Consider the following 17,164-nt stretch of genomic DNA (forward strand, 5'->3'; position numbering starts at 1 on the left):
CACCTCGGCCTCCCGAAGTGCTGAGATTACAGGCATGAGCCACCACGCCTGGCCCTCAAAAATTATTAATAGACTTTTCTACATGTACATATGTCATATATTTTAATTTTAAAGTTTTTTAAAATTTTAAAAAGTAACAATTATATATATCATAACAGAATTATACTTGCCTGGTCCAGCAATAGCTGCCAACATATCCAAAAGCAAGTGCACCTGTCTCGGTGACAGGAGTAGATGAATAGAGTCTATCTGTCCATCAACATCCAACTTAAGGGTAGGAAAAAAAACTATTCAGGAGGAGTATTCTTTATAACCTTATCACCATAAACAGCAGTATATTTTAATGAACTGAGATGAATACTGATTCTTTAGTCTTAGATTCATTCCTTCATCTGAGATTCTCTCTACTAATTCACACAATCTAAATGAAAAGACTTAAAGGCCACCAAACTGTTGTTCTAAAAGGAAAAATCCTCCTGAGAAATTCCATGCTGACAAGTCCAATGTTATACTTTTTGTCTCTTCAAGTCTTCTGAGTAAAGTATTTGAGGAGGACTTAAGACATGGTCTCCAAGGATGAATATTAAGGTAGCAATAGCACTGTATTGACTTTTGAAAGACTAAAATCATAATCCTTAAAGTCTGATTCACATCAAGAACAAAGAAAGTTGGCTTTCTTAAGTACGCTACCGATCACACTCTAGCAGAGCACATAAGGACCTTCTCCACCAACACTGTGCCCTCCCAGTACCTACTGTGGTCCACAAAGTCTGCTCTGCATGGGAGGAGGATGCCACCACAGAAATATGGATAGAAGATAGTGTTTATGTGAACTTCCTCTTTTCCAACTCTTTGCCCAGTTTTCCACCTAGAAATAAAAGCTCTATCCCACTCTCTTGATGATTCCTGAATACTCTGACAAAAGCAATTACTGTATTCTCTATATCACATTCTAAAAAGCAGAATATCTTTGCCTTACTTTTCATTCACCTCCTCTTAACACTGACTCCTATTATTTGTATGTCATTTTGCAACTGAAAAATAATGCAATTAACAAAACATGTATATCTAGAAAATGACTTCTTTTCCAGGAGAAGGAATTCCTTCTGATTCTAAAAAAAATTTAAAAAGACAAATAAACTATATAATGGCTTTGAGAAATTTTGATGACCTGAGAAGACATTATCCAGTAAAATTAATCATTATTATCACTTTTTTTTGAGCACTGGGGTATCATGCTAAGTGCTTTTATATTTGTTTCCTCTAATTCTTATTACTGTTTCTGTTGTACAGATGAAGAAACAAGTTCACAAGGATTCAGTGAATTGCACAAGGCCATGCAGCAGATACAGAGCCAGATTCTAACCCAGGTTGACCTGGAGGGAAAGCCCTCACTCCTTCCATGGCATGGCTCTGCTGTTCGGCCCACAGACGGCTTATTTTACAGGGTGCCTTCCTGACCACTGACATCCCAAGCCATGAGCCAACCTATGGCTATGAGGAGTGGGAAAATGTGTTTCTAATTATACGCCAAATTTAAAAATTGTTTTATAACTTCACAATTGTTGTACTGAAAGCACAATCTCTGATCTTCATTAGAATGAACAATGAAGAGTTTCATTTCTAATTCATTGAAATTAAAATTTTCATAGAAATATTTCATTATTTGTACATTCTGAGTTTGGCATAGAAAGAACAAAGTATTTACTACTTCCTTTTGGAAATATAAAAGAACATAACTAAAAAACAAATTTCAACTCAATGTAAGATGGTAACTAAAACAAAACATCTCTAAATTCAATATGGGCAGTCTCCTATTTTTGTACAAATGCGTTCCTAAAACCATAGGCTAAAACTGACTATATGAAACATAGACTTACACACTACTCAAGGGAAAACTATTCTGAGAACTTAAAAATAAAAAATAAAATATTTTGTAACATTTTGAATCCACTGTTGAAAAAGTGAAGTCCAGTGTACATCAGAAAGAGATTAAAGATCTGATGTTTTGAGCACCCCTAATTAATGACATCTTTATTTACGCTACATTTTATGAGATCTATGTTTCTCAATACTAAAATCCAGAACTTGTCTTTTTCCATTTAGCATCATTTGCATTAAATAAAAACAAATTATACTCAAATACTCATCATTACACAAAAATTACTCTATAGGAAAGAATAGTATCTCTAAATATTAAATATTGGCTGGCACACAATGCCACTATACAATTTTTCCAGATGTTCATTTGTCCTAATATACAGAACTCTAAAAGTAACATGTATTTATACATTTATACAAATGTATACATAATGTTTCATTATAAAAGACATTTGTACAAATCAACACATTATATACAAAAGTTTGGGTTTACATGAATATAAAAGCATACATATAATTAACCAAAACAGAACTATAAAAGTTATTGCTATGCTTCCTCCTCCTTACAGACATAGCAAATGCATTCCCCGAAGACATAAGCATATTATTAATATCAGTTTCCCAAGGACGTTTCCTCAGCAGACGATTCCCTGTAGAGTTACATAACCCTTTGACTATCTGTTCTGCTAACAATCCCAACATGTTACTTATAAAAGGGTCTTATGACCTTGTGAAAGGATTTTGCACCATCTGAAGGACAGAGCAGTAAACAAAAGGGGCCTAAGTAATCAGTAATAGTAATGTCTTCATTCCAACCCTCTTCCTCCTCCTCAAACTCTAGTCAGAGGTTCCAATCCAAGGAGAGATTTCCGGAGATTCTTCAATGTAACATGGTAACTGAAAATTCGTTTTATATATATTCACATGTGCTTAGTGGCTCCTTCTTCCATGTCCCCATAGCAATTTCCATATCCCTTACTCTATATTTTACTGGGCAAAAATTGTATTCCACTCATTTTTGCATCTGTCCCAAGAACTTGGACAAGTAAGCAACTGGCATACGGTAGTCACTCAAACATCTACAACTAGGGAGATGAGTAAATAAACAGATGAATAAATCCTGGTATCTTCTTAATTAAAAGTACATTTTATAGAGATTATATAGAAAATTTGTTTTCAAAGTGTGAAAATAACGCTTAACCAATAATTTTGAGCTAAGTAAATGCAAATTTCCTGGTTCTCCGTAAGACTGATCAATATGATTCCCTAAGAGACAAATACAGTTGTATTTATACAGTGTCTTTATACAGTGTCAAAGCTATGAGAAGTAGAACCCTCATACACTGTTGGTTGGGATGTAAATTAGTATAGTGTATATATTACCACTATAAAGAACAGTATGAAGTTTCCTCTAAAAATATGTTTTTGTATGCTTTGTCAAAGATCAGTTAGCCGTAAGCATTTGGCTTTATTTCTGGGTTCTCTATTCTGTTTCACTGGACTAAATGCCTACTTTTATACCAGTACCATGCTGTTTTGCTAACTACAGACTTGTAGCATAAAGTCCAGTAATGTGATAACTCAACATTTTGTTCTTTTTGGTTTGTATTATTTTGGCAGTGTGGGCTCTTTTCCGGTTCCATATGAATTTTAGGGCTGTTTTTTCTAGTTCTGTGAAAAATGACAGTATTTTGATGGGAAATGCATTGAATATGTACATTGCAGTGGGCAATATGGTCATTTTCACAATATGCATCATTTCCATCCATGAATATGGGATGTGTTTCCATTTGTTTGTGTCATCTATTCTTTCAGCAGTATTTTGTAGTTTTCCTTGAAAAGCTATTTCAGTTTTTTGGTTAAGTATATTCCAACTATTGTCTTATTTATTTTATTTTATTTTATTGCCCCTGTTGTAAAAGGAATAGCGTTCTTGATTTGATTCTTAGCTTGGTCATTGTTGGTGTATAGCACTACTACTCACTGGTGTATATTGATTTTGAAACCTGAAAGTTTACTCAATTCACTTATCAGATCTAGGAGCCTTTTGGACGAGTCTTTAGGGTTTTCTAGGTGTATGATCATAGCATTGGTGAACAGTTGTATTTTGACTTCCTCTTTTCCAATTTGGATGTCCTTTATTTCTTTCTCTTGCCTGACTGCTCTGGCTAGGACTTCTAGTACTATGTTGAATAGAAGTGGTGAAAGTGGACATCCTTGTCTTGTTCCAGTTCTCAGGGGGAATGCTTTCAACTTTTCCCCACTCCGTATGATGTTGGCTCTAAGTTTGTCATATATGTCTTTTATTACTTTGAGGTAAGTCCCTTCTACGCCTATTTTGTTGATGGTTTTTATCATAAAGGGATGCTGAATTTCATCAAATGCAAAAACAGAAATTGGGTAAAGGACCCCCTATTCAATAAATGATGCTGGGAAAATTAGCAAGCTACATGTCGAAGAATGAACTTGGATCCTCATCTCTCACCCTGTATAAAAATCAACTCAAGATGGACCAAAGATGTAAATCTAAGACTTGAAACCATAAAAATTCTAGAAGAAAATATTGGAAAAACTCTTCTGGACATTGGCTTAGACAAAAAATTCATGTCTAAGACCCCAAAAGCAAATACAACAAAAACAAAAATAAATGGGACCTGATTAAACTAAAAAGCTCTGCACAGCAAAAGAAATAATCAGCAAACAGACAACCCACAGAGTGGGAGAAAATATTTGTAAAATATGCATCTAACAAAGGTCTAATATCCGGAATCTGCAACGAATTCAAACAAATCAGCAAGAAAAAAATAATCTCATCAAAAAGTAGGCAAGAGACATGAATATACATTTCTCAAAGAAGATATTTAAACAGCCAACAAACATGAAAAAATGCTCATCACTAATCATCAGGAAAATGCAAATTAAAACCACAATGAAATACCACCTTACTCCTGCAAGAATGGCCATAATTAAAAAATCAAAAAGCAATAGATGTTGGGATGGATTTCATAAAAAAGGAACACTTTTACCCTACTGGTAGAAATGTAAACTAGTACAACTACTATAAAAAGCAGTATGAAAATTCCTTAAAGAACTAAAAGTAGGCTGGGCACGGTGGCTCATGCCAGTAATCCCAGGACTTTGGGAGGCCAAGGAGGGCAGATTATAAGGTCAGGAGTTTGAGACCAGCCTGGCCAACACAGTGAAACCCTGTCTTTACTAAAAACACAAAAATTAGCCGGGCATGGTGGCATGCACCTGTAGTCTCAGCCACTCAGGAGGTTGAGGCAGGAGAATCCCTTGAACCCAGAAGGCAGATGTTGTGGTAAGCTGAGATCGCACTACTGCACTCCAGCCTGGGCAACAGAGCGAGACTCCGTCTCAAAAAAAAAAAAAAAAAAAAAGAACTAAAAGTAGATCTACCATTCGACCCAGCAATCCCACTACTGGTATCTACCAAAGGAAAAGAAGTCATTATATGCAAAAGACACATGCACACGCAGCATAATTCAAAATAGTAGAGATATGAAATTAACCTAAATGTTAATCAACCGAGTGGATAAAGAAAATGTGGTATGTATACACACACACACACACACACACACACACACACACACAGTATGGAATACTAACTCAGCCATAAAAAGGAACAAAATAATGTCTTTTGCAGCAACGTGGATGGACTGGAGGCCATTATTCTAAGTGAAGGAACTCAGGAATGGAAAACCAAATATCGTATGTTCTCACTTATAAGTGGGAGCTAAGCTATGAGAATGCAAAAGCATACAGAGGTATATAATGAATTCTGGGGACTCAGGAGGAGGGGAGGTTAGGAGGGAGGTGAGGGATAAAAGACAACATATTGGGTACAGTGCACACTGCTCAGGTGACAGGTACACTAAAATCTCAGAATTTACCATTAAAGAACTCACCTATTAACCAAAAACAACCTGTACCCCAAAAACTATTGAAATTTTTGAAAAAGAAAACAAAGGGACAACAACAACAACAAAAACTAAAAATAGAACTTCCATATGATCCAGCAATTTTACATTAGGTATATACCCACAAGAAAGGAAAGCAATACACCAAAGAGCTATCTGCACTGCCATGTTTACTGCACATTATTCACATAGTGAATATATATGATACACACACACACACAGACACACACACACACACACACACACATACAAACAGTCAAAATATGGACTCATTCTAAATGTCCATCAACAGATGAATGGATACAGAAAATGTGGTATATACACCCAATGGAATTATTACTCAGCCATAAAAAATAATGAAGTCCTGTCATTTGCAACAACATGAATGGAACTAGAAGCCATTATGTTAAATGACATAAACCAAGCACAAAAAGACAACGCATGTTCTCACTCACATGCAGGTGCTAAAAAAGGGGATCTCATGAAGATCCAGAGTAGACTGATGGTTACCAGAGGTTGAGAACAGTAGGGAAATTAAGGGAAAAAGAATATACATTTATTTATTACCACTTAACTATACACTTAAAAATAGTAAAGGTTTCTGGTGAGGTGCCTCATGCCTATAATCCCAACACTTTGGTAGGCTGAGCAAGAAGGATCGCTTCAGTCCAGGAGTTCAAGACCAGCCTGGGCAACATAGTGAGACCCTGTCTCTACAAAAAAAAAATACAAAAATTAGCCAGGCATGGTGGTATGTGCCTGTAATTCCAGCTACTTGGGAGGCTGAGGAGGGAGGATTGCTTGAGTCCAGGAGGTCAAGGCTGCAGTGAGCCAAGATCTTGTCACTGCACTCCAGCCTGGGTAACAGAAGTAGATGCCACCTCAAAATAAAAGTAAAGGTGATAAATCATACAGATTTTATGTCAAAAAATTTTAAAGCTATGAGACAATGGAAAAAGTCTATCTCTTCACAAATATTATACAACTATATAAAAATTGTCATTCTGTTCAAAATAGGTAGATATTTTTACATATATATAGTTTTAAAAACATCTTCTACAGTCTTCTTGCTTTCCAAATCTCTTTTCCTTTAAACTTAATTTTATGACAACAGAAAGAAATTTTTAAATAAATTCCTAGTTATCTGAATTAATGAAACCATGCCTAATACAAAAAAAGAGACGTTCTTCGGTTTCAAATTGTTGGAATAGAGGAGAGTGAATGTAGAAGGCAGCTCTTTATAAAACCTGAGCTGCAACAGTAGGGCAAAGGCAGGCCTCACATAAATTTTGTGACCTAGGACAGAAGCATCAACTGACAGTAAAAATGCTAACTCAGTGACAGCAGTATACACTAGTTACAGGATAATCTGCAGTAATCAATCAATGAATCATGCCATAGAATAAAGAATACTTGTACTTTTATTTTGGTTTTACTATAGAAAGTGAAACAAACACTGACCTTAGCTCCAGGAAGTACTTCATTCTGTTTCAATGTGAGACTCAACTCCAACCTACCAATTAACCCTCCAATTTGCACTGGGTCAGAAGGTGCTATCTCTGGTAAATTTCTAGTTAGCTGTGGGTGTGGCTCATAAACAATTTTGGGGTTCCAGCTTGGTGACAGCTTTGGCTCAGTTTCCTGCAATAAGGTGACAAAAATAATTATTTAAAATACTTTCAGATAAATAAAATGAAATGTAAAATATAAATGTCAACTTAAGAATAAAATATTTGACATGTAAAACTGTATTATGTTACAATGGACAAACCAGTATCTTATAGCTAAAATGAAACACAGTAATATGTTAGCACAGTCCACTGGTAATAAAAGCAAATCATGAAAAAGGACTTTATGAAAAAAGCACAGTATCTGTTCAAGTTACAGCAGTAAGAAAACCTACTGGGCACTGTATAATTAAGAAAATCTGTTTTATAAAGTAACATGAAAGGCAAATTATAGAGTGACTTATAAAATGACTCTCCTCTTGGAAGGGATTTAACAGAGCTCCTTAAAGCTTTTTTCAGATATTATTTGTAGAATAAAGTTTCAGCAATACAGTCACTATGTAAGGTAAATTTAGACACTGTTTAATTTCCTGTTTTTATTGTAAAAACAAAACAAAAACAAACAAAAAAAAATTAGACGTTAATATAGGCTAAACATCCTTAAACCAAAAACCCAAAATCCAAAATCCTCCAAAATCCAAAACTTTTTGAACACCAACATGACACTAACACAAAGTCAGGAAAATACACCTGACTTCATGGGATGGGCTGCAGTCAAATATTTGTTTCATGCACAAAATTATTTAAAATATTGTATAAAATTACCTTCAGGCTATGTATATAAGGCGTATATGAAACATAAATGGGCCAGACCTGGTGGCTCACATTTGTAATCTTAGCACTTTGAGAGGCCAAGGCAAGTGGACCGCCAGAGGTCAGGAGTCCGAGACCAGCCTGGCCAACATGGCGAAACCCATCTCTACCAAAAATACAAAATTAGCCAGGAATGGTAGCACGTGCCTGTAATCTCAGCTACTCAGGAGGCTGAGAGAGAAGAATCCTTTGAACCCAGGAGGTGGAGGTTGCAGTGAACTGAGATTGTGCCACTGTACTCCAACCCGGGTGAAAGGAGACTTCATCTCAAAAAAAAAAGGAAGAATTCCTTGCCAGACCTTCAATAAGAGAGGAAAAAAAAAAGAAAGAAACATAAATGGATTTCATATTTAGACTTGGGTCCCAGCCCCAAGATATCTCATTATGTCTATAAAAATATTCAAAAATCCAAACCACAGTTCCAGCATTTTGAATAAGGGATATTCAACTTCTACACAATTTTCCCCCAAGATACAGTACCCAACATTTCCCTTTCAAACTAATACACAGCACAATGGTAGGAATATAAATATCAGTATTTTCAAATTTCTGATATATATATTAACATTACTGAATATTTGTGTTAAATCTCAAAACAGAGACTCATTAACACATATATATCCTAGCAAAATTTAATAGCCCTCATTTAACTCTTCTTTAAAAAAATCTATAGTAATGGTTTTAGGGTTTTTTGTTTTGTTTTTCTTACCACTGGTGCAGTTGAACACACCGGGGAAGATTTTGCTGATGCAGAAAATTCATCCCAGAAGAGAGATACTCCAGAGAGCTGAAGTAACTTGTGAGCAAAAGCAGTGGGTTGATGCACATTAATTCCTGAGGATTCGTCAGCAGTTTCATCACAGTATACAGTTCTGAAATTTTTTTTAAAAAGCATTTACACAAAGCTTCTAGGAAAACCTATTTACAATAAGAAACTCACATAGCTTTTTTAAGTTAAAGGGTTTTTTCAAGTGTTTGCACTTCTTAGAATATGCCTATAATGAGGCTCAGTCTCACTGTGCTTTACTACAGCAAATATTTTCATGAAGAGGTCCTAACTCCAAAAAGGTAACTTTATGAGGCTTAAATTGAGAGAAAAAATTAATAACTCCCTAAAGTTAGCTTTAAGGAAAACAATTCCTGTACTCCCCAACAAAACGTCTCTTGGTAACTGTGAGACAGCATTTGGCTCAAAGTCACAAATGGCATTTCTTGAATTCCTACGTGTGACTAATTTTCAGTTTAAACAAAACACAAAATATGATTCTAAATGCATGAAATTTTAGATTTTTCAAAATACATTATTTAAGGCAATGGACCCCAATTCCAAAGATATGCTAACAATACCTGTTTTACAAATAGGTGTTTTGTGAAAGACAGAAACCGTAACATAGCTACTTAAAATTCAGTAGAGCCCCCAAATAGATCCATGTACAAAGTGTCTCTGGTGCTCACACAGAGCATCCTGCTCATTTCTGTTGGCAGTTCATATAGCATTAACACACAGGTGACCAGTTACTCCCTCAAATCAATGCTCAGGTGTGTGTATGTAAATTAACCTTGCTTTAGAGCTATGTATAAGGGATTCAAGTGGGCATATGCAAAAAAAAAAAAAAACTAAAAGCAACATGTTTATTTTTTTTAAGTAAATCACTATTGCACATATTGACCTTTAAATAATTCTTTCAAGATCCTCAAAACAGTGGCCTTGGCCTTTCTCACTAAAGCAGCACTTAGATTAAGCACAGTAAAACAAATATATCTTTCATATTAATGAAATATGCCTAAATATTGCATTGTTAATATGAAAAAACTGAAACTTTCCCACAAGAGCACCTTAAATTTAGTGGCACTCAAATGCTTATTATTCTAATTTGATATTAACAAAAACAGAATAACTTGCTTTGAAGTTAACATGGTATTATATATAATTATACCCCAACTGGCACTTTCAAGTTTTCAATAATGGAATTAAATAAAATCAGAACATAACTTGAAGAGCAGCGCTTTACTCTGAAATTATGCAATAGTTTAATATCACTACCTCTAATCTCCAAAACCTCCCTGAAAATGTAATATAAGAGGTTACAATAGAGTCATTTGTTTTCAGACATAAGAATTCTTACCTTTCTATTCGAATTTCAAGTGCAGTTCCAGTTTTGGAATTTTCTGGCACATGTTCAATTCTCAAAACAGTGTCTATAAAAGTGACTTTTACTCTTCTTAGTACTAAAATAAACAAGTAATTGTCACAGTAATGAACCACATATATACTAAATAAAAACCTCCAAATAAATAAATACTAGTTTGAAAAGAACTTAAAGAAACTGAATTTCTTTCCACTAAAATCCTTAAATCCTGAGTTTTGTAATAAACATTTTGCTTTACTGAGCACTTAACCATATTACAGCTCAACAGATGACTGAGATAATGACTAGCACTATCTGCTGTATTCTAATCCATTCACTATTCGAGCATAATAAATGGAGAAACAAAGGTACCAAAAAAAACCACACACAACTAAACGGAATATTTAAAATTTAACCTCAATTCTAAAGTTCTGAAGTAGGAACAGTAATTCTTTGAAAAATCCATTCCAATGGATTTGCCTTATACAAAGCTCATTACATGAAGGTACAGAACTACTACATCAAATCTAAATTTTTGAAAATTCTCAGTAACACCAAACCTGTTTCAATGGTTTCAGCAAACTTTTCAAGTCCTTCAAAAGGCTGGGATCCTTCTCCTTGTTCATCTGTTAGTTTCTGGTTAAGACATTCTTTTGCCAATTGCATACTGCTGGTCATAAAGCTTGACCAATACATAGGCTCAGAACCAGTTGCTGTGGAAAATACAGATTAATCCTAAATAATTTCTCAGAGTTATAACAATGCCAATTCTTAAAATAACACATTTCAAATAGATAAATTCTTAATCCTTTAAGAGATTCTTTACACCATGGTGTTACCCAGGTAAATGACACTCTAGAAAGTACTCTTGAGATTTAAATATCACCTTACAACCAAGAAAAAAAAAAATCACAGAAAAAAGTCCAGAGAATGTGCTCTTATAACATGTTATATTTTTACCAAATACCAATTCATGTATTCATTCAACAAATATTTAATGGGTATCCTACACACACAGAACTGTTCTAAATATTGTACGTAGGGGTTGACAAACTTTTTCTGTAAAGGGTCAGACAGTAACTATTTTCTATTTTGTGGGCCATATGGTCTATATCACAACTTCTCAACCCTCATATTACAGTGCAAAATAGCCATTGAAGTAAATAAGTAAGTATGGCTGTGTTCCAATAAAACTTTATTAACAAAAACAGATGACAGGACCAATTTGGCCTGCAGGTTATGGTTTGCTAATCCTGCTATAGAAAGCAGCAAAAATGATAGTAAATTCCACCCTCAGAGAACCTACGATACAGTTAAAAAAATAAGATACGATTAGTAGACAACTATTGAATGTCAACTGAAAACATTATGAAAGCTAAAAGAAGAGGTTAATTCTTCTTTAGTTATTTCTTCTCTTCTAGCTGAGGAAATTAACAGAAAATGTGGCAGGAGTGTAGCAGATGATACAGGTTTTGGAAATTAGTATAAATGTAGATAAAATAAAAGAGTATCCTTGGAGGAGGAAACATATGAGATGTGAAAAATCATTACCAGATCTTCCCTCATGAGAAAATTCTACCACACCTCCCTAAGTTATTCAAAGCAAAGTGACAGACATTGCAAGAACTATTGCCTTCCAAAATGGAATTTAAAAGTCTTTTTAATGAAATCTTTTAAACTAAGAGAAAAATATTTAAAAGTTTGCCTTCCCATAGAAAAATACCATATTCATTTATCACGGTTAATTTAAATACCAGATTACTAAAGACAATTTTCATGCATTCATTATCAGTTTTCAAAATACAGAATTTCTCTTTAAGTCTACTAAACATAATTTAAACTTTCATGGTTTGGGCAGCACTTGAGATTATAATTCTATCATTGCATACCAACCTGTCACCTAGACTGTCAATTTTATCTAATTCTATCATTTTTTCTATAAGTAGCTATACTGCTATAATGAAGAACATTCCTTCTCCCTGTCCACCTTATATACTAATTTATGTGTATCAGTATTGTCCAAGAGATTTTTTTTTATTTTGGGTGTTATAAACCATTATTATCATCATTTTTTATAATATTCAAATTTTCCCAAATATGGCCAACGGAAGCCCCTTGACACCCAATCCTGTGTCCCTTTAACATTTCTCCATCAATCTTTGAGCATTCTTCCTTGCTTTCTGACATAATACTTTTTGAATCTTTAAAACCCAAGTCACTTTAGATAACTGGTAACAAATAATTAAATAAACCAAATAATCTGTATACTGAAGTTTCTGTGAATAATCAGGGAAACAACTCTAAATGTGTAACATGCACATTAAAATGTGCATGTAGACTTAGAGCTAGAATGTACACATAGAGCCAAGTCATAATGTATTATCAACTGAAAATTTCATAAAGCAAAATGATAAAGTAAATACTAAATTTAATGTAATCAGGTTACTTTCCTAGGCACTGAAGAATAAAAGTAGAAACACATAAAACAGAAACATACAACACACCAACCTGGGCGAGGTCTAGGCCGGAAGACCATTTCTAATCCTCTCACTTCCAGTGCACAATTATCCTGTAGCAAAGAGCCCCATGGAACTGACAGGGAAATTGACTGAATGAATCCTTCAGTGACTTCTAAGGGTGCATCTGCTGACTCCAAGATCTCATTGAGACACTAAGGAGAAAAACCAGGTTCATTATGAACACAAAGTTGTTAACTTATTCAAAGGTGGCAAATATGCCCACACATGGGTTAGGCACTAGGTATAAAGAAAGCAGAGACATCCACAAGTGCAGGCTATCAAAGCAAAAATGGACAAATGGGATCACACCAAGTTAAAAAGGTTCTGCATTGCAAAGAACACAATTAACAAAGTGAAGGGACAACCCGCAGAATGGCAGAAAATATTTGCAAACTATCTGACACAGGAATGATAATCAAAATATATAAGGCACTCAAACAATTCTATAGGAAAAAAAATCTAATAATCCCATCAAAAAATGGGCAAAAGATTTGAACAGACATTCTTCAAAAGAAGACATACAAATGGCAAACAGGCATGTGAAAAGGTTTTCAACATCGAGCATCAGAGAAACAAATCAAAACTACCATAAGATATCATCTCACCCCAGTTAAAATGGCTTCTATCAAAAAAAAAAAAAAAAAAAGGCAGTAACAAATGCCGGCAAGGACGTGGAGCAAAGGAAACACTTGTACACTGCTGGTGGGAATGTAAATTATTACACCCACTATGGAGAACAATTTGGAGGTTCCTCAAAAAAACTAAACATAGAGCTACTATATGATTCGGCAATCTCCCTGCTAGGTATATCCCCTAAAAAAGGAAATCACTTTATCGAAGAGATACCCACACTCCCATGTTTATTTCAACATTATTTACAATAGACAAGATTTGGAAGCAACCTAAGTGCCCATTTACAGATGAATAAAGAAAATGTGGGGCCAGGCACGGTGGCTCATGTCTGTAATCTCAGCACTTTGGGAGGCCAAGGTGGGTAGATCATGTGGTCAGAAGTTCAAGACCAGCGTGGCCAAGATGGTGAAACCCCGTCTCTACTAAAAATACAAAAATTAGCTGGGAGTGGTGGTGGGTGCCTATAATCCCAGCTACTCAGGAGGCCGAGGCAGAGAACTGCTTGAACCTGAAAGGCAGAGGTTGCAGTGAGTCAAGATCATGCCACTACGCTCCAGCCTGAGCGACAGAGCAACACTCCATCTCAAAAAACAGAAAATGTGGTACATATACACAATGGAGTACTATTCAGTCCTTAAAATAAATGAGATACCGTCATTTGCAACAACATGAATGGAACTAGAGGTCATTATGTTATATGAAATAAGCCAGGCATAGAAAGACAAACTTTGCATGTTCTCACTTATCTATGGAAGCTAAAAATTAAAACAAACTCGTGGAGACGAGAGAGTAGAAGGATAGTTACCAGAGGCTGGGAAGGGTAGGGAGATGGTTAATGGGCACAAACATATAGTTTAAATGAATAAGCTCAAGGGCCAAGCATGGTGGCTCACACCTATAATCCCAGCATTTTGGGAGGCTGAGGCGGGCAGATCTCTAGAGGTCAGGAGTTCGAGACCAGCCTGGCCAACACGGTGAAACCCCATCTGTACTAAAAATATAAAAATTAGCCAGGTGTGGTAGCACATGCCTGTAATTCCAGCAACTTGGGAGGCTGAAACAGAAGAATCACTTGGACCCAGGAGGCGGAGGCTACAGTGAGCCAAGATCATGTCACTGCACGCCAGCCTGGGCGACAGGAGAGTCCACCTCAAAAAAAGAATGAATAAGATCTGGTATGTAATAGCACAACAAGGTGGCTAGTCAATAATAATTTATGGTACATTTTTAACTAAAAGAACACAATTGAATTATATGTAACACAAAGAAAGGATAAATGCTTGAGGTGATGCGTACCCCTTTTACCCTGATGTAATTATTAGGCATTGTATGCCTGTGTCAAAATATCTCATGTACCCCATTAATATATGTGCCATATACCCACAAAAATTAAAAGTTAAAAATTAAAAAGGGCTGGGTGCGGTGGCTTAAGCCTGTAATCCCAGCACTTTGGGAGGCCGAGGCGGGTGGATCACGAGGTCAAGAGATTGAGCCATCCTGGTCAACGTGGTGAAACCCCATCTCTACTAAAAATACAAAAAATTAGCTGGGCATAGTGGCGCATGCCTGTAATCCCAGCTACTCGGGAGGCTGAGGCAGGAGAATTGCCTGAACCCGGGAGGCGGAGGTTGCGGTGAGCCAAGATCGCGCCATTGTACTCCAGCCTGGGTAACAAGAGCAAAACTCCGTCTCAAAAAAAAAAAAAAAAAAATTAAAAAGAAAACAGAGACCAAGATAAAGAAGATCCCCATCCTGGCTAAGCTTACAAGATAGTATACCATGAAAGAGACAAGTAATTAAAGTGTGATGATTGTATGCAGAGGAAATACACTGTGCTACTTGAATACATAATAGAACCTAATCTGTAGATTCAACGCAGGCCACCTGAGGGAGTACTATTTTAAGCTGGGACCAGAAGACTAGAAAGAGTTAAGGCAAAATGGTCCAGGCAAAGACAAGAGCATGTGGAAGGATTCAAAGAAAGCACAAGTCAAAGAAGTACACACACACACACATTAGATACATCACAGTATTTGAAAAAGAAAAGTTGATTTAGGCTTCAGTGTGCCAGGACAAAGAGCCAGAAATAAGGCTATGTAGATAAGGAAGAGTAGGATCCAAAGAGTCTTGTAATGCATGTTAAAGAGTCTGAAATTTCAATTGATGTAGAGAAGGCCTTCGACAAAATTCAACAGCCCTTTATGCTAAAAACCCTCAATAAACTAGGTATTGACGGAACGTATCTCAAAATAATAAAAGCTATTTATGACAAACCAACAGCCAATATCATACTGAATGGGCACACCTGGAAGCATTCCCTTTGAAATCTGGTACTAGACAAGGATGCCCTCTCTCACCACTCCTATTCAATATAGTATTGGAAGTTCTAGCCAGAGCAATCAGGCAAGAAAAAGAAATAAAGGTATTCAATTAGGAAAGGAGGAAGTCAAATTGTCTCTATTTGCAGACGACATGACTGTATATCTAGAAGACCCCATCATCTCAGCCCAAAATCTCCTGAAACTGATACGCAACTTCAGCAAAGTCTCAGGATACAAAATCAATGTGCAAAAATCACAAGCATTCCTACACACCAATAACAGACTTAAAGAGAGCCAAATCAAGAACGAACTGCCATTCACAATTGCTACAAAGAGAATAAAATACCTAGGAATACAACTAACAAGGAATGTAAAGGACCTCTTCAAGGAGAACTACAAATCACTGCTCAACAAAATAAGAGAGGACACAAACAGATGGAGAAACATTACATGTTCATGGTTAGGAAGAATCAATATCATGAAAATGGCCATACTGCCCAAAGTAATTTACAGATTCAACGCTATCCCAATCAAGCTACCAATGACCTTCTTCATAGAACTGGAAAAAACCACCTTAAACTTCATATGGAACCAAAAGAGAGCCCGCATAGCCAAGTCAATTCTAAGCAAAAAGAACAAAGCAGGAGGCATCACACTACCAGACATCAAACTATACTACAAGGCTACAGTAATCAAAACAGCATGGTACTGGTACCAAAACAGAGATATAGACCAATAGAACAGAACAGAGGTGTCGGAGGTGACACAACATATCTACAACCACCTGATCTTTGACAAACCTGACAAAAACAAGCAATGGGGAAAGGATTCCCTGTTTAATAAGTGGTGTTGGGAAAACTGGCTAGCCATATGCAGAAAGCAGAAACTGAACCCCTTCCTGACACCTTACACTAAAATTAACTCCAGATGGATTAAAGACTTAAACATAAGACCTAACACCATAAAAACACTAGAAGGAAACCTAGGCAAAACCATTCAGGACATAGGCGTAGGCAAGGACGTCATGACCAAAAGACCAAAAGCATTGGCAACAAAAGCCAAAATAGACAAATGGGACCTAATCAAACTCCACAGCTTCTGCACGGCAAAAGAAACAGTCATTAGAGTGAATTGGCAACCAACAGAATGGGAAAAAATTTTTGCAGCTTACCCATCTGACAAAGGGCTGATATCCAGAATTTACAACGAACTAAAACAGATTTACAAGAAAAAAACAAACAAGCCCATTCAAAAGTGGGCGAAGGATATGAACAGATACTTTACCAAAGAAGACATACATGAGGCCAACAAACATATGAAAAAATGCTCATCATCACTGATCATTAGAGAAATGAAAAT

General features: G+C 35.9%; 1 protein-coding gene across 3 annotated transcripts in view; it reads right to left on the bottom strand.

Moving 5' to 3' along the window:
- The window catches only part of ATG2B (autophagy related 2B), an 87,241-nt gene that overhangs the window by 54,962 nt on the left and 15,115 nt on the right, over nucleotides 1-17,164 (bottom strand). For 2 of the 3 annotated variants that reach the window (XM_012471277.3, XM_012471276.3), the window contains exons 1-6: nucleotides 12,841-13,058; nucleotides 10,893-11,045; nucleotides 10,330-10,432; nucleotides 8,913-9,075; nucleotides 7,284-7,463; nucleotides 171-267 (exon numbers count right to left, since the gene is read on the bottom strand). In XM_012471277.3, coding sequence (XP_012326700.1) covers nucleotides 171-267; nucleotides 7,284-7,463; nucleotides 8,913-9,075; nucleotides 10,330-10,432; nucleotides 10,893-11,045; nucleotides 12,841-12,868 — 724 coding nt within the window. In that variant the 5' untranslated portion in view covers nucleotides 12,869-13,058. Of the gene's footprint in view, nucleotides 1-170; nucleotides 268-7,283; nucleotides 7,464-8,912; nucleotides 9,076-10,329; nucleotides 10,433-10,892; nucleotides 11,046-12,840; nucleotides 13,059-17,164 lie in introns of those variants that run through there. The other variant, XM_012471275.3, reaches the window with a different exon arrangement.

Source organism: Aotus nancymaae, unplaced genomic scaffold, assembly GCF_030222135.1.
Source record: "Aotus nancymaae isolate 86718 unplaced genomic scaffold, 86718_ANA_hifiasm-v0.15.2.pri h1tg000011l, whole genome shotgun sequence".
NCBI classification, from domain to species: Eukaryota; Metazoa; Chordata; class Mammalia; order Primates; family Aotidae; genus Aotus; species Aotus nancymaae.